This window comes from Rhinoraja longicauda, chromosome 9, assembly GCF_053455715.1.
Source record: "Rhinoraja longicauda isolate Sanriku21f chromosome 9, sRhiLon1.1, whole genome shotgun sequence".
In the NCBI taxonomy this organism is placed as follows: Eukaryota; Metazoa; Chordata; class Chondrichthyes; order Rajiformes; family Arhynchobatidae; genus Rhinoraja; species Rhinoraja longicauda.
In genome coordinates, this window is record NC_135961.1 from 53,789,740 (window position 1) to 53,808,612 (window position 18,873).

General features: G+C 47.1%; 2 protein-coding genes across 2 annotated transcripts in view; one reads left to right on the forward strand and one right to left on the reverse strand.

The window, feature by feature from the left end:
• The window catches only part of LOC144596755 (L-gulonolactone oxidase-like), a 92,098-nt gene that overhangs the window by 53,648 nt on the left and 19,577 nt on the right, over positions 1-18,873 (reverse strand). The gene's annotated exons all lie outside the window — the stretch shown is intronic.
• Positions 12,919-14,519, forward strand: LOC144596867 (uncharacterized). Its single transcript, XM_078405731.1, has 2 exons — positions 12,919-13,400; positions 14,360-14,519. Exons 1-2 carry the CDS (start codon positions 12,919-12,921, stop codon positions 14,517-14,519), a joined length of 642 nt encoding a protein of 213 aa, XP_078261857.1.

Here is an 18,873-nt window from a genome sequence, read left to right on the forward strand (position 1 = left end):
AATAGATAGGGTGCGTGTCCATAGCCTTTTTCCCTGGGTAGGGAAATAAAGAACTAGAATGCCCAGATTTGTGAGAGTGGAAAGTTTAATGGGAACCCAATGAGCAACTGATTCACACAGAGGGTGATACGTGTATGAAATGTAATGCCAGATGAAGTGGTTGAATAATAACAATTATAAAAGGCGTTTGGACAGGTACATGATAGGGAAAGTTCAGAAGGATATGGGTTGAAAATGGGCAATTGAGAAGAGCTTAAATGGCACTTCTGGCATGGACCATTTCATTGTCGAATGACTTGATGAATCATGCTAAATGTACTGATATGGAAAGCTAGACAGTCTACACAATGGAAAATGTCCTGACATTTAAAAGCTTTTTAAACAGCAGTCATCTGATCATTATCTTGTGAGTCATCTCTTCTTCCCCACTCAGTTTCATCGTGAAAGTTACAAAGAACTACTTTCAAAGGCTCCCTGTGAAAGTTTGTATCTGATAGAACGATCAAGGAAAAGCATACAATTTCTCCAATCAACTCTGCCATTGATTCCAAGGGACAAAACGGCTTTGAGAAAGATTAAACATGAGCTTAACTGCCCATCCTGAACATTCCCCCATCAGCTCTCCACCAACCCTCCAGCCCCCTCTTCCCCACTGTCAGTGCCAAGACTGAAACATTTGGTACCGATTCGGGAAGCAACAAAAAAAGACCGGCTGGAACAGACAGAAAGAAAATATTCTTCCCTGGAAGGACTGATGAGGTTCAAGAAGGTGGTATCACTCCTCACAGGCTATTAGCGATGGACATTAAACTCCCGTCTTCTCAGTGATGCTCACATCCAAGGGATTAACAAAATTTCCTTGAACTTCAATCTCTGCCAATTGCCATTCTAATTACAACCAAATGGCAATATTTGAAAAACATTTGGACAGGAACCTGGATAGGAATATGGGTCAAAAGAAGGCCAAAGTTCTCCAGAAATGCTGCCTAAAGATACTAGAGGAACAAGATAGACCACTCGACCCAAAAAAACGTAGTATGTCATGGCGCCATTTTAGTAGGCAGAAACCTGCAGAAACATTTAAAAAGAAAAATAACAAAAATCTGTGAATTGATAGATGAGATATATTCTGCATTTTAATCGTATCGTCACCCATACTGTTGCCCCAAAACACTGATTACACTGCAAGAGGCATAGCGAACGGTGGGTTTTGCCTACTAAAATGGCGTCCTTACGCTCCTTTACGTACTACACTTCAGTTTATTGTGATTTCAACGGAGTGGTTCATCTTGTTCCTCTAGTATCTTTGATGCTGCAAGACCTGCTGAATTACTCCAGCATTTTGTGTCTTTTGTTAAGACTGGTTTCCTCTACCTGCACATGATCCTTATCCCTCCATTCGTTGCACACCCATGTGCCTTTCTAAAAGCTTCTTAAATGCCACATTATAACTGCGTCCTTCACCACTCCTGACAGCGCGTTCCAGGCACCCACCCGCACTCTGAGTAAAAAACACATCCTCTTTTGCCTTAAAGCTATGCCCTCTAGTCTTTGACAATTTAATCTGCAGTTACTTGTAGAACAGGTGAAATAATTTCAGAGTGCACTCATGGCTCTCTTAACAGTATAGTTTGACTCTATGATTCTTCAGGAGTTGCCAGCTTGCTCTGTCAGTGTAAACCTTTGATCATTCCTGAGCAAATACAGGGCCTTTTGGAGAGAGAGAGTGCTGGAGCCTTGATTTCAACAGATTCAATGATTCATTGATACTTTATTGTCATATGAACTGAGGTTCAGTGAAATGCTTTGTTTTGCATATAACCCAGTAAAATCATACAGCAGACCTCGCCCAGGCAGTACACAATATCGCCACGTTTTGGCAGGACTGTCTGCCACCCCCCTCCTCCACCCTTCACCCCCTTGTTCTCAGCAATACCCCCACTAGGTCCCCCTTCATTGTCAGCGCCCCCCTCCCACGAGTCCCCCAACATTCTCGGTGACCTTCCCCTGCCAGGTCCCCCTTTGTTCTTGACAGCCCCCCTGTCAGGCCCCCCTTGGCACTTGGCAGCCCCCATCGCTCTCCGACGGCCCTCCTTGCTCACCGACTGTAAGTGATTGGGAGGGAGATAAGTGCAGAATGGGATCTCACTCAGTAGACTGATGGTGATGGGGAACTGACCCAGATGAGGAGATGAGGCCTGCGCCAGGCCAGCCACGATCGTATTCGATAGCTGGGTAGGCTGGAAGGGCCGAGTGGCACAGTCCTGCTCTTGTGTTGTGTTCTTCCATCCACTCTGGCTAAGAGCAGGAAAAAAGCGGAGGCTGGAAGATTATAATCAACATTTTTTGCAAGTGAGAGAGCTGAGATTTGTCTGGTGCCCAGAGATGACATCAGCATCGTCCCAGAACACGCACTCACTCATGGAACGATGCCAACATTCCGACAGCAGCCTGTTTGCTGAAACTCCTGTTTCGTTACTCTGGGATACATCTAAACTGTTGTCACTGAGGGAGATTCCCAGATTCCAGCCCTGACCAGTGAAGCACTGACCATTGCAACAAGCAGTTGGATTTTAACCCCGAGTCATCCCTGGTATCTGGAAGGAGTGGTGTTGCTTGTCCCTCTCTTACTGCCCCCACCACAGGCTGTGCTGAGGCATTGTAACAGTGAGTGTGGAAATGTGATATGCTCAGAAGCTTTTGGGTCATTTCATAGATAAGGGTAATGCACAATCTTCTGCTCTTGGGCAGGGAAACCAAACACTTGAGGGCATAGGTTTACGGTCAACCTGAGGGGCAACCTTTTCACACAGAGGGTGGTAAGTATATGGAACAAGCTGCCAGAGGCATTGGTTGAGATATTTAAGGGGCAATAGACAATAGGTGCAGCAGGAGGCCATTTGGCCTTCGAGCCAGCACCGCCATTCAATGTGATCATGGCTGATCATTCTCAATCAGTACCCCGTTCCTGCCTTCTCCCCATACCCCCTGACTCCGCTATCCTTAAGAGCTCTATCTAGCTCTCTCTGAATGCGTTCAGAGAATTGGCCTCCACTGCTTTCTGAGGCAGAGAATTCCACAGATTCACAACTCTCTGACTGAAAAAGTTTTTCCTCATCTCAGTTCTAAATGGCCTAACCCTTATTCTTAAACTGTGGCCCCTTGTTCTGGACTCCCCCAACATTGGGAACATGTTTCCTGCCTCTAACTTGTCCAACCCCTTAATAATCTTATACGTTTCGATAAGATATCCTCTCATCCTTCTAAATTCTAGTGTATACAAGCCTAGTCGCTCCAGTCTTTCAACATATGACAATCCCGCCATTCTGGGAATTAACCTAGTAAACCTACGCTGCACGCCCTCAATAGCAAGAATATCCTTCCTCAAATTTGGAGACCAAAACTGCACACAGTACTCCAGGTGCGGTCTCACTAGGGCCCTGTACAACTGCAGAAGGACCTTCAGGGGACAATCTTTTAGACAGGTACATGATAGGAAAGATTTAGATATCACAGCTGGTGTCTTCCAATAACTACCAACCTCAAACATATTCACAGAGTGAATCATTTGCTTAGCCATTTTTCTTGAAATTCTTATCTATGGGCAGTGTATGAGCTCAGAGTTCATTAGTTAGTTCATTAGTTTAGTTTATTGAGACGTGTAGTGAAAAACTTTTGTGCCTGCTAACCAGTCAGCAGAAAGACAATACATGATTACAGTCAAGCCATCCACAGTGGACAGATATATGATAAAAGGAATATCATGAGTTACATTTACTGCAAGATAAAGTCAGTAAAGTCCAATCAAATATCTGAGGGTCTCCAATGAGGTAGATAGCAGTTCAGGACTGTTCTCTAGTTGTTGGTAGGATGGTTCAGTTGCCTGATAACAGCCGGGAAGAAACTGTTCCTGAATCTGGAGGTATGCGTTTTCACATTTCTATACCTTTTGCCCGATGGGAGAGGGGAGAAGAGTGAGTGGCCGAGGTGTGACTCATCCTTGCTGGTCAGCTGGTCTTCATAGCATGAGGTATATATGGAGTCAATGGAAGGGAGGTTGGTTTGTGTGATTTCAGGGACTTCTCTCCGATAGCCTAATGATTGTATTTAAAACAAGAACCCAATATGAGTTTGTTCCACTGGGAAGCAATGTTGTTGTTCTTGGCCGTTCCAGTGTCTCTCCAGTCCTTGTTGTTCCAATATTAATCTGTCCAGTGGTTGTGGAGTTAAGAGTTGGGAATTCTGCCAAGTCTTTCATCACCTTCTTGGCAAAACCTGCTCCCCCTTCCCTAACCCGTGGCAACTCTCTCCAAGTCAACCTGAACTGATGGCTCCCATTTCCCCTGTGTTCCCGTGACCAAACCTCCAGGAGGTCCCTGTGCTAGATGTTTTCAGAGCAAAGGAGGCCATTTAATACGTCTGCATTAGACATTGGGATGCACATACAGGGAGACGACACAGCTCGAGAGACTTCTGCACCACCTCACCACGTGTGTATCCCAGCTCTCGCAACCGGGCTTCAATCTTGACTGTATGGGGTTTGCATGTTCTCAGTGTGATGGCAAGTGCTTCCTCCGAGTGCTCCAGTTTCCCCCCACATCTCAGAGATGTGCGGGTCAGTAGGTTGATTGGGCACTGTGAACAGCACCTAGTGTGTGGATGAATGGTAAAATCTGAGGGGAATTGAGGGAATATGGGGTTAACAAAATGGGATCAATGTAGGATTAGAATAAATGGGTACGTGATGGTTGGTTCAAACTCAGTGGGCCGAAGGGCCTGTTTATGTGCTGTGTGATTCTTTGACTATGTATGACTATTTATCTCTAACCAAGGACAGACTGCTGATTATTATGAAGATACATGCATCATAAATCATTGTGTTAACTCGTGTCATTCTGTACAATGTCCCAAAGGCAGCAAGGAACTTGGAAAGGATAAAACGTGAAGGGTGACATTGTAAAGATTCTCATTTAATACTATTCACCCGGAGTGGCTGTAGTCAGTAGCAGTCAGGGTGAAGCCTAATGTACACTGACACTATAGATGGTCCCTGTCTCCTGTCATCAGAAAGGGAAGAGTGAACAGAAGTGGACTCTCCGCAAGAGTGGAAAAGGCCAAGGCAAGTCACTGGGTGTCATCTATATGGAGTGGCTCTGCCTATGTTACAAGATTATGTCTTTAAATCCCAATTCAGTGTAAGATCCAAGCTGATACTGCACATTATACAGAGGGCATGCTCAGAGTACCTTAGTTCTCAGTACAATCTGTATTATAGAGTTGTGGAGTCATGGTATTATACAATGTAGAAATGGTCCCTTCAGCCCACCTAGTCCATGCCAATCTTCCCCATTGACCATTTTCGCTAATCCTAATCTATTCCTATCTTTATTCTCCCCTCATTCCTGTCCACTCAAATACACTCAGGGAGCTATTTATATTGTTCAATTAAAAGTCCAATTAGAAGTTATCTTGCTGTTGTATTGAACTTTGGTTAGGCTTTATTTGGGGTATTGTGTTTAGTTCTGGTCACCCCATTGCAGAAAGGATAGGCAGGCTTTGAAGACAGTGCAGGATAAGGTCACCAGGACGTTGCCTGGATCAGAGAGTATTAGGTTAGTTTAGGTTAGTTTAGAGATACAGCATGGAAACAGGCCCTTTGGCCCACCAAGTCTGCACCGACCAGCGATCCCCGCATATTAATAATAATAATAATAATAATGCATTTTATTTATATAGCGCTTTTCTTATACTCAAAGCGCTTTACAGAGATTTTGAGAACATAGGGAAATGAATAAATAGATAAATAAGTAAATAAATAAATGAACAGAGAAAGGAGACAGAAGGTGAGGTGACCTTCAGTGGTTGAAGGCAGTACTGAACAGGTGAGACTTCAGCGATGTTTTGAATGTGGTGAGTGTGGAGGAGTCTCTAACAGTTTGGGGTAGTGAGTTCCATAGGGTGGGAGCAGCGATGGAGAAAGCCCTGTCCCCCCAGGATCTGAGTTTGGTCCGGATGTGGGGGGATAGGAGATTGGCAGCGGCAGAGCGGAGGGTGCAGGTGGGAGTGTGCCTGTGGAGGAGGTCGGTCAGGTAGGATGGGGCCAGGTTATGGAGGGCTTTGTAGGTTATGAGGAGGATTTTGTACTGGATTCTCTGGGGGATGGGGAGCCAGTGGAGTTTATAAAGTACGGGGGTGATATGGTCACGGATCGAGGTATGTGTGAGTAGACGGGCAGCGGAGTTTTGAATGTATTGAAGTTTATTGATGATTTTTGAGGGTGCGCCATAGAGGAGGCTGTTGCAGTAGTCCAGACGGGAGGTGATGAAGGCGTGGATGAGGGTTTCTGCAGCTGTGGAGGAGAGGGATGGACGGAGATGGGCAATGTTTTTGAGGTGGAAGAAGGCTGTCTTTGTGATGTGTTTGATGTGTTTGTCGAAGGAGAGGGTTTGATCAAGGATGATTCCAAGATTCCGGATGTGAGGTGAGGTGGATACTGGGAGACCATCAATGTTGAGGATGAAGTTTTGGGTGGATTTGGTGGATTAACACAATCTTACACACACTAGGGACAATTTACCCTTATATCAGGTATACAAACCCAAGCCAACTAACCTACAAACCCGTGCGTGTTTGGAGTGTGGGAGGAAATACGAAGATCTTGGAGAAAACGCGCACGGTCACGGGGAGAACATACAAACTCTGTACAGACAGCACCCAAAGTTGGGATTGAACCCGGGTCTCTGGTGCTGCGCTGGAGGCTGAAAATTTGCCTGATAAATGTGATGAAAGTTATCGTCAGGCAAACCTCTCTCCCCAGGGTGGAAATGTCAAATAGTATGGGTCGTGGCTTTAAGGTGAAAGGAGAAATATTTAAACGAGATGTGTGGGGCAAGTATTTTATACAGAAAGTGGTAGGTGCCTGGAACGTGCTACCAGGGGACGTGGGGGAAGCAGGAATGATACCAAAGTTTCAGACGTTCAGACATACACATGAATAAGCAAGGAACAGAGGAATATGGACCATATACAGACAGATGGGATCAGTTTAAAGTGGTATCTTGGTTGGACCAGACATCATAGGTCAAAATGTCTGTTCCTGTGATGCTGTATTGCTCGATGTAACCCTCTGACTCGTACGTCTTTATGATGCATGGGGAAACTGGAGCACCTGGGGGAAATCCACAGTTACAGGAACATGCAAACTCCACATAGATAACAGCCGAGGTCAGGATCAAACCAGAGTCAATGGAACTGTGTGGCAGCATCACTAACCGTTGCACCTCTATGCCACCATATTAGGCAGACCAGGTAAGAATGATTGTGATCAAAAAACAACTGCAGATGCTGGTTTATACCAAAGATAGACACAGAGTGCTGGAGTAACTACGTAGGTCTGAAAAAATCTTTGGAGAAAATTGAGAACATTCTGACGAAGGGTCACAGGCTAAAACATCACCTATCAATTTTCTCCAGAGATGCTGCCTGACCTGCTGAGTTATTCCAGCATTCTGTGACTATAGTAAGATTGATTAATTGATCAATTGATTGAAAGATACAGCATGGAAACAGGCCCTCCAGCCTACTGAGTCCATATAGACCATTAATCGCCCGTCCATACAAGTTGTATGTTATCCCACTTTCTTGTCCACTCCCTGCACACTAAGGGCAATTTACAAAGGCCAATTAACCTACAAACCTGCACATCTTATGCCTGTGGGAGGAAACCGGTGCACCTGAAGGAAACCCAGGCGGCCTCAGGGAGAATGTGTAAACTCTGCGTAGACAGCCCCTGAGGTCAGGATTGAACTCGGATCTCTGGCACAGTGATGCAGCAACTCTATCAGCTGCGTCACTTTGCTTCCAATGATAAAGACGATATTCCTCTTCTCCATCACACCCCCCCAGGGAATCCATTCCAGAATTCAAACACCTACTGTGTGAGAAAATTCTCCCTAAGATAACCTCTAAATCTCCTACCTTGCTCCTTAAAATCTATGCCCTTTGTTTTTGTCAGCTCGTCATGAGAGAACAATTCTGACCATCTACCCCATCTATGCTTCTGATAATCTTGTAAACCATCATAGCAATTTGTAGGTTAATCGTTGTAATAGTAGCAGATCAAATTTCAGTTAATTGTGCAACCCCTTCTGTTCATTCTAAACTGGTTCAGGCTTAGTAGCATCTTACATCTCCAATTACCCCTTCAGTAATCGGCCCAATCATAGGAACTTCATCAACATAATTGCACTCTGAGACACTGAAGGAAATATTAGAACAGGTGAATCACAGTCCTACAGCACAGAGACAGGCCCTTTTCCCTACCATGTCCATACCGACCATTAAGTAGCCTTCTGCACTAATTCAATTCATCAGCACTTAGTCTTTAGACTTTAGAGATACACATGGAAACAGGCCCTTTGGCCCACCGAGTCCACGCCGACCAGTGATCTCCATATACTAGCACTATCCTACACATTAGGGACAATTTACAATGTTACAGTAGCCAATTAACCTACCAATTAATCTTCCTTTGTCCCACCCCCGACATCAGTCTATATCCTTCCTTTGTCCCACCCCCGACATCAGTCTGAAGAAGGGTCTCGATCCGAAACGTCACCCATTCCTTCTCTCCCGAGATGCTGCCTGACCTGCTGAGTTACTCCAGCATTTTGTGAATAAACCTACCAACCAGTACGTCTTTGGAATGTGGGAGGAAACCAGAGCACCCACTGGTCACAGGGAGAACATACAAACTCTGTACAGACAGCACCTGTAGTCAGGATTGGACTTGGGTCTCTGGAGCTGTAAGGCCACATCTCTACTGTGCACCACTGTGCTGCCCTGTGCCGCATTGTCATTGCCAACTATGCCATGGTAACTCGTGTTCATCCAGATACTTAGGTGTCATACAGGCCACTCTCCCAAGTTGGCATTTCCCAGATTCCAACCACCCTCGAGGTGAAAATATTCTCAGATTCTCTCTAAGCCTCATATTTTCTTAACGTGAATGTATGAAACTATGCCCAAGTCGAAATTCAGTCAGAGGCATTCAAAAGGAGAGGAGGATGTGGGGATGAGGTTTCCAGAGAGAATTCCAGATTTTTTGATTCTGGCAAATTCAATAGTGGAGGGAATGAATTTGAGGATAGGAGGAATTAGTGGACTTTAGACAATTAATATTCACTCTAATGGGTAGTTGGTTACAAGAAGGAAGCGCACCACTTTTTCAAGGTATCTTCCCAACCACATCTCTCCCTTTTTCTCTGCCTCCACCCAACCCATCCTTTTGTCTTCTCTCTCCAACACTCTCCCCATCTGGAGCATAGTAATGGTCATAGCAATAGAGCAGGGCCATACAGCACGGAAACTGGCCCTTCAGCCCACCATACATTTGACCGGTATACAGTAGTCGACAGCTGGAACAGCGGATACAGTAGATGAGGTTGGAGGAGATGCAAGTGAACCTCTGCCTCACATGAAAAGACTATTGAGGTCCTTGGACGGAGTCGAGGGGGGGTGGGGGGGGGGGGGGTGGGGTATAGGGAAAGGTGCTACATTTCCTGCAGTTGCAGGGGAAGGTACCTGGGGAGGGGGTGGTTTGGGTGGGAAGGGACGAGTTGACCAGGGAGTTGCAGAGGGAACGGTCTCTGTGGAAAGCAGAATGGGTTGGAGATGGGAAGATGTGGCTAATAGTGGGATCCCGTTGGAGGTGACGAAAATGTCGGAGGATTATGTGCTGTATGAGACAGCTGATGGGGTGAAAGGTGAGGTCAAGGGGAACTCTATCCTTGTGTCGAATGGGGGTAGGGGGAGCAAGAGCGGAGCTGCGGGATATCGAGGAGACCCTCGTGAGAGCTTCATCTATAATGGAAGAGGGGAATCACTGTTCCCTATGGACCATTGTACATTTCCTTGATCATCGTCAGCTTTGATCTGTCCTTTTCACTCCCTTCGTGTTCTTTGTACCCTTCCATATCTCTAGTTTCCCCCTCCCCTGACTCTCAGTCTGAAGAAGGATCTCGACCCAAAATGTCACCATTTCGTTTCCTCCAGAGATGCTGCCTGATCCGCTAAGTTACTCCAGCATTTTGTATGTATTTTCTACAACTAAGGCCTACAAATTCCAGAAGAAAAGCAGAAAATGTTGTAAATACTCCGCAGTTCAGACAGCATCTGTGGAAGAAGAAAACAAGTTAATATTTCGGGTCTGGGACCTTTGCTGCCACTGTCCCTTTAAGACACATCTGGGAAGTCCGTGTTTATTTCCACTCCGTCTGAGCTGGAGGTTCCAGCTGCCAGTCATTAACATATTACAGATGTGCGTGAACTGAAGCATTCAGCATCCGACGGAAAATAAATCAACAAGGAACAGGAGCCCAGAACATCTCAGCACCAAGCACACGAGGCCTGAGGAATGGATGCAGCCCACTGCTCAGACAGTTTGTCCCAGGGAAACTGAAGGACTGGGAGAGAGATCCCAGCACTCAGAGCACTCCAGGAAAGCACTGTGGGGCGGCCGGGAGGAAGAGTCCACTCAACTCACAGCAGTGTTAGTGTACGGTAATGTTCTGGGAGTGGGAGAGGGAGGGATGGAGTGAGGGAGAGAGGGTGGGAGGGAGTGAGGTAACGGAGTGTGTGGTGGAGCAAGGCACAGAGGGAAAGAGACAATGAGGCAGCAATGACGGAAGGAGAGAGAAAAAGTGAGTTGAATAGGGAGTGAAGGAATATAGGAGCGAGCGAGTGTTAGAGATGTGGGGAGGGGAGTGTGAGGGAGTTCGTGAATCCGTCTGAAAGAGAGAATGGGGGATGGAGGGAGTGAGAGAGGGAAGGAGTGAGAGGGAGGGAATGAAAGATGAAGAGAGGGAGTGTGGGTGGGAGGGTAACGATGGGGATGAAATGTGGGTAGGATTGAGGTGGGGAGAGGGGGAGTGAGAGGGAGGGCATATATCGGTGGAAGAGGAAGGTGGCAGTGGGAATGGAGAGTGAGAGAGGGAGGGAGGGAGTGAGAAAAAGAGAATGAGAGAAGTGTGAGAGAGTGGGAGGAAAGAGAGAGGGTGAGAAAGGAGAGATATGGGGGCAGTGCATGTGAGGGATGTAGCGAGTGTTTTTCTGAAAGAGGAGAACGTGTGAGTCAAGGGGGGAAATTGGTTTGAGGATTGGTCTGAGAAATGATTTGGGGATCCCCATTGCTGGCAGTAATTTGTGACAGAAGGAATGCAGGGATTTAGCCATGTATATCTGGAGCCAACTGGCTGTGGTCAGTACCTCAGTGTCAGTGTGGAGCAGCCCTTCGAGCGCCCTGGAAATCATTGGCATCATGTTTGGCACAGATATGATGGGCCAAAGGGCCTGTTCCTGTTCTGTACTGTTCTATGTTCGCTGTAAATGTGGTGGCTGTTACTGCCCATTGATGCATGGACATGAACCCAGGGCAGACTGCTGGTTTAAACTGAAGTATTTAAATGTGCTGTCATTTTAATAAAAAGATAATCTCAACAACAGAGATGTAAAAGTGCTGGATTGTTATAAAATTTCATCTGATTTAGTAGTCCTTTAGGGGAGAACATCTGCAGTCTTTACCCTATCTGACATGGAGGTAGTTGGCTCTTGACTGATTCTCACTTCAGGTTCAATTAAGACCGAACAATAAATGTTGGGATTGCTAACAATGTCCACATCACATGGATGAATTTGAAAACATTGTACCTCAGTGGTTGCGTGTCTCAGTGGCTGAGCCTGTTTTGTTGTGCATGAGTGACTGTACCTGTGTCATTGTGTGTGTCACTGACTGTTCCTATGCTGGTGTGCATATCAGTCATTGTCCTTGTGTTGTGTGTATTGGTGACTACCCCTGTGTTGCTGTGAGTATCAGTGACTGTTCATGTTATTGTAATTGTATGTAAATGTTCTTGTATCATTGCTGAATCAGTGACTGGCCCTGTGTTGTTGTATCACTGTCTGTCCCTGTGATGTTGTGCGTATCAGTGACTGTTCAAATGTTGTGTGTGTGTGATTGTTCTGTGTTGTTGCTGTATCAGTGCCAGTCCCTGTGTTGTTGTGTGTACCAGTGTATGTTCCTGTGTTGTTGTGTGTATCAGTGCATGTCCCTGTGTTGTGTGTACCAGTGTATGTCCCTGTGTTGTGTGTACCAGTGTATGTCCCTGTGTTGTCCCTGTGTTGTTGTGTGTACCAGTGTATGTTCCTGTGTTGTGTGTACCAGTGTATGTCCCTGTGTTGTCCCTGTGTTGTTGTGTGTATCAGTGTATGTCCCTGTGTTGTTGTGTGCATCAGTGTATGTCCCTGTGTTGTTGTGTGTACCAGTGTATGTCCCTGTGTTGTTGTGTGCATCAGTGTATGTCCCTGTGTTGTTGTGTGCATCAGTGTATGTCCCTGTGTTGTTGTGTGTACCAGTGTATGTCCCTGTGTTGTTGTGTGCATCAGTGTATGTCCCTGTGTTGTTGTGTGTATCAGTGTATGTCCCTGTGTCGTCGTATCAGTTGCAGTCCCTGTAGTTATTGTATCTATCGTTGACTGTTCCTATGTTGTTGTGCTGGATAGGCTGCCCCTTGTGTTGTGTGCATTATTGTCACTTCTGGTAGCGTTGGAAGGGACAGGTGGATTGGATTGGGTGATGTTTGCAGAGGGTGGAAGAGAGGGACCTGCTCAGCACAGAAGTAAAGCCAGAGTCTGGAAATCCAAACTAAACGCTGCATGTTCGAGAAACACTCAGCAGGTCAGGTTCTGGAGAAGGATACTGCATTACTGTTTACTGCTGATGATGTTTAATGCTGATGCTGGAAGGCCATCACTGACCTGAATGAGAGTTCATTAGATGAATAAAGGCTGGAAGTAACAAAGGGGTGCATTGAATTTCAGGGATAATATCAGGAAAATTCTCCAATTCCTCTGCAGCTCATCATGAGACTCCTGTGGAACCTCCGGTGGATTCTGGTAACCTTCCTTCTCCCTGGCAGTGGTGGACAGAGTGGAGATCATGAGGGATTCCAGCTCGATCCCGGGGATTTGCTCTTCACCCTGCCATTGAATGACTCTGCTGCGGCTGACGGTGTGGCTGAATTCATCTTGCAGGACCAGGAGGAAGTCTCCGACACCTGTTCCATCACCCTGCTGACCAACTCGGTGACCAGGGAGCATGAGGCAACCCTTCCGGCTACTCAAGAGGACCTGGGCCCGGTAAAGGGGCTGATGGACGGCACCAGCTCCAGCTTGGAAAGTCTAGTGGTGGCGATGAAGGAGGAGATTGGGAAAGGCAGCTACCAGTCGGTGATCTCGAACACCCTGCTGGACATCAAGCTACAGAACGAGGAGTCCAACAATATCATGGCGGACATTGGGGCAAGCCTTGAGGCACAGCCCTCAACAGACAGCCGTCTCACAAAGTAAGTACCTGCCCCTACTGTGGCCTCAAGCCAGTCGATGATAGCTCATAAATTCATCTTGTGGGTGGAAGGATTCGCACGGCAGAGAGAGTACAGGTTAGATGTGCCGAACCTCCTTCTACACTGTCTCCTCACACACTCCCAGGATTGGACAGAGTGAAGCTCCCTTATAGCTTCCCATCACACATTCCCAGCGTTAGACACTGAGTGAAACTCCCTGCACCATTGCATCGCACATTCCCAGGGTTAGACAAAAAGCGAAGCTCCCTCTAAACTGTTCCGTCCCAATCTGCGATGGGTTGAAGTAAAGTTCTCTCTATATCATCCCAACACATTCTCAAGGTCAGACACAGGGTGAAACTCCCTCTGCACCAAGCCATCACATACTCCCAGGACACAGGTCAGACACAGAGTGAAGCTCCCTCAACACTATCCCATCACACATGCTTTGGGTCCGACACAGAGTGAAGCTCCCCTAAACAGTCGCAATACACCCTCACAGAGACCAGGTTAGACACAGAGTGATGCTCCCTCTACACCATCCCATCACACACTCCCGGAGCACATGTTAGCATCAAATGAAGCTCCCTCTATACCATCATACACTCACAGAGCACATGTTAGCACCAAATGAAGCTCCCTTTTCACCATTCCTTCACATATTCTCAGGATCAGACACAGAGTGAAGCTGCCTCTATACAGTCACACCAGACACTCTCAGGGAAGGGAACAGCATAGGTTAAAGATCATTTCAATCCCCCTCTCGTCCGTCCCATCACCAAATCATAATATTTACAAAGTTTCATTAAACATCCTTTAAACGTGGGCCGGACACTAAATGACACTCCCTGTATGACATGCGGGTTTTAGATTGTGCTGGGTTAACTTTGTGCCTGGTAATTGAGGATCCAGGCCTGGAGTTGCTGATGGGATGTCTACTGATGCTCCCTTCTTCCTAGGTTCAAGGAGAAGGTTGGGAAGATGGAAGCAATGCTTCGGACCATCCATTGCCTTGCGAGCCAAGTAGAGCAGACGTCAGAGGTTCTGGCCATGGAGCTGAGCCAAGACATGGGAAAGTCACGCCAGCTGGAGTCTGTTCTTGGCCAGAAGATGTACTGAGAGGAACCCTGCTCTCTGCCGCTGGTCGCCCACACACTCTACTCCAGGCAGGGACTGGCACTTGAGAAGCGAGTGGTTTCTGCTTTCAAATAGACAAAATAGATGTCAACACCTCCCGGAAATATTTAGAAGCCAATTTATCGGGTTTGCAATGATGAAGACTTCAGCAAGTGATGGACTCTGGAATGAAACCCCACTTGGAAGCTATTTTTCTGGCACCCACCTTATGTACTGGTGTTGCACAAATCCTACACAGTGATTAGAAGAGTTTACTTCCCACATCTTCCCATCATAATCCCAGTGCTCACCCTCCACACCTTTGAGCTCACCGCTGGGACCCACTTTCATATGTATAGCCGCTACCCCGGAACTGTCCAAGATTAGATACAAAATGCTAGAATAACTCAACGGGCCAGGCACATTTCTGGAGAAAACGGATAGGTGACGTTTCAGGTCAGGACCCTTCTTCAGACTGAATCAGAAGAAGGATCCCAACCTTAAAAATCACCTACACGTTTTCTCCAGAGATGCTGCCTGTGGTTGTTACTCCAGCATTTTGTGTCTACCTTTGGTATAAATCAGCATCTGCAGTTCTATCACCTTAGACCTGTCGCACAGATGTGAGAAGGTCTGTGTTGACAGAAGATTCATCTGCAGATCCAGCCCCATGCTGTGTAAAGAACTGTGCTGAGGCTTCCCACTCTCACTCCACTCTCACTCTACTCCCACTCCCACTCCCACTCCACTCCCACTCCACTCCCACTCCACTCCTACTCCCACTCCCACTCCAGCTATCACCCCCACCCCTGCTCCCGCTCCCACTCCCACTCCACTCCCACTCCACTCCCACTCCCACTCCCACTCCCACTCCACTCCCACTCCACTCCCACTCCACTCCCACTCCCACTCCCACTCCACTCCCACTCCCACTCCCACCACTCCAACTACACTCCCACTCCCACTACACTCCCACTCCAACTACACTCCCACTCCACTCCCACTCCTCTCTACTCCCACTCCTACTCTCTCACTCCTATTCCTACTCCCATTCCACTCCCATTCCCACTCCCATTCCCACTCCACTCCCATTCCTCTCTACTCTCACTCCTACTCTCTCACTCCTACTCCCACTGTCATTCCACTCCCACTCCCGCTCCTACTCCCTCTCCCACTCTACTTCACTCCCACTCCCACTCCACTCCACTCCCACTCCCACTCCATTCCACTCCCGCCCCACTCCCGCTCCCACTCCCGCTCCCATTCCCGCTCCCACTCCACTCCCACTCCACTCCCACTCCACTCCCACTCCACTCCCACTCCACTCCCACTCCACTCCCACCTCTCTACTCCCACTCCTATTCTCCTTCTCCTTCTCCTACTCCCACTCCCATTCCACTCCCATTCCTCTCTACTCCCACTCCTACTCTCTCACTCCTATTCCCACTCCCATTCCACTCCCGCTCCCACTCCCACTCCCACTCCACTCCCACTCCACTCCCACTCCATTCCCACTCCACTCCCACTCCCACTCCCAATCCACTCCCACTCCCACTCTCACTCACTCCCACTTCCACTTCTATTCCCACTCCCACTCCCACTTCACTCCCATTCCCATTCACTCCCACTCCCACACTCCCACTCCCACTCTCACTACACTCCTACTCCACTCCCACTCCCACTGCCACTCCGACTTCACTCCCATTCCACTCCCACTCCCACTCCCACTCACTCCCATTCCCACTCCCATCCCCACTGCCACTCCACTCCAACCTACTCTACTCTTATTTCTACTCCCACTCCCACTCCCATTCCCACTCTCACTCCACTCCCACTCCCACTCCACTCCCATTCCCATTCCCACACCACTCTCACTCCACCTGGCCCCACCTCACTGCCAATTCCCATGGATCACCATTGTTCCACATGGATCACCACCTTTCCCTGGTGCTATTAAACAAAGGTCAGGTAGAGATCGGAGGCCTGATATTCAATGAGGAGTGATCCCGAATTCTCCACAATCCGATTCTCTACAATCGAATCCCGATTCACTACAATCGAAACGACACCATCATACCCATTCATTATGGGGACTAACTCACAAAGTGAAAAGGCAGGATTTCCCACACTGACGATGCTAACCCAATGGACTGATTAGTCAGTCCATCAATTGTCCATGAATGCAGAGCAGTTTCTCATTAGCAGAGCCGAATCTCTAGGCAATAATGTAGAACTTGACAGCATTTAAGAGGTATCCAGATGAACACAGGAATATTGACCAAATGTTGGGGGGTGGGGTTAGTATGGAAGGGTGCCCACTGATCAGCATGGATGAGTGGGGCCAAATGGACTGTTTCCATGTGTAGGAAGAAACTGCAGATGATGGTTTATACCGAAGATAGACATAATGTGCCGGAGTTACTCAGCGGGTCAGGCAACATCTCTGGAGAAAAAGTATGGGTGACGTTTCGAGTCAGAAGAAGGGTTCCGACCTGAAATGTCACCCATCCGTTTTCTCCAGAGATGCTGCCTGACACACTGGCCTATTTCCACACTGTATGATTTTAAAATTCCATGAAAATGGAAGCTTTAATTTGCAATAAGCAATGATTCTTCCAGAATGATTTATAAGAAGTGTTTATAAATAGGATGTCCAGGGTAACTTGGGTTAAGAGGCGAGGCTTCCCACTCTAGTCCTGTGGTGAAGCTGAGCCTGTGTGGAGATGGGACCCTCTCCCGCACTTTGTTCTCAAGAGACTGGAGATATCCCAGATAGACACAAAATGCTGGAAACATTGAAACATAGAAAATAGGTGCAGGAGTAGGCCATTTGGCCCTTCGAGCCAGCACCGCCACTCAATATGATAGACAATAGACAAAAGGTGCAGAAGTAGGCCATTCGGCCCTTTGAGCCAGAACCACCATTCAATGTGATCATGGCTGATCATTCTCAATCTGTAGCCCGTTTCTGCCTTCTCCCCATACCCCCTGACTCCGCTATCCTTAAGAGCTCTATCTAGCTCTCTTGAAAGCATCCAATTTGGCCTCCACTGCCTTCTGAGGCAGAGAATTCCACAGATTTACAACTCTCTGACTGAAAAGGTTTTTCCTCATCTCCGTTCTAAATGGCCTACCCCTTATTCTTAAACCGTGGCCCCGGTTCTGGACTCCCCCAACATTGGGAACATGTTTCCTGCCTCTAACGTGTCCAACCCCTTAATAATCTTATATGTTTCAATAAGATCATGGCTGATCATCCAGAATCAGTACCCTGTTCCTGCTTTCTCCCCATATCTCTTGATTCCGTTAGCCCTAGGAGCTATATCTATCTTTCTCTTGAATACATCCAGAATACATGGGGTAACTCAGTGGGTCAGGCAGCATCTCTGGAGAAAAACAACAGATCGAGACCTTTCTTCAGACCCATATCCCAATCTTTGCAACATTGTGTTCCAGTGGAGTTTGGAAGTTAGCCAATGGTTTTATTTTCTAAAAGTGATTTCAGCAAAGTTATTTAGGAGACGTCACATGTCCTACACTTGAAGGAAGAAATCTGGCTGGTGGAATAACATCGTGTGCAAGTTCCACTCTCGGGATACTGCTGACTGCAATGTTGGCTTGTTCACAAACTGCAACCAAACCACTGCCCCACCTTCAAACTTGTTTACGTTGCACTGAAGAAATCGGTTTTTGCAGGATAATGGAATTGCTACCTTCTGTTATGTAATCTGAATGTTAATATTAATCATCTAATGTAATCCTTAGAGTCATTGATTGCCGTTGATTTCAATTCAGTTAAAACAGTGCAATTAATTTGTGTATTGACCTGCGCTATATGACAGGTAAGAGGGCTCAAAGTCCAAGCAATTGTTCTATTTCTGATTAATATTATCTTGTGTATCACCGATGTAGAATTTTAATAATAAAATTGTTACCAACGTGCATCAAACTGGGTCCTGTCCTGTCCAATGCCTGATGTCAAGGGTTGGAATACTGTGTGGTAAACTTGCTGAATATCCAAGGTTTTTTTCATCCCATCTCTTATGGCTGTTATGCTAGTTCTCTGGATGAACTTCATACTTACTCCCAATGCTGCCTATTAGTGGTGCCTTGCAGAGTGGCCATGTGGAGAGGATCGGTGGGGAGAATCATGGAACCTGAGGTGTGAATGGGGGACATAGCTCCTATTGGCAGCACAGTGGCACAGCAGTAGAGTGGCTGCCTTGCAGTGCCAGAGACCCGGGTTCCATCCTGACCTCGGGTGCTGTCTGTGCAGAGTTTGTACATTCTCCCTATGACCGCATGGGTTTTCTCCGGGTGCTCCGGTTTCCTCCCACATTCCAAGGATGTCCAGGTT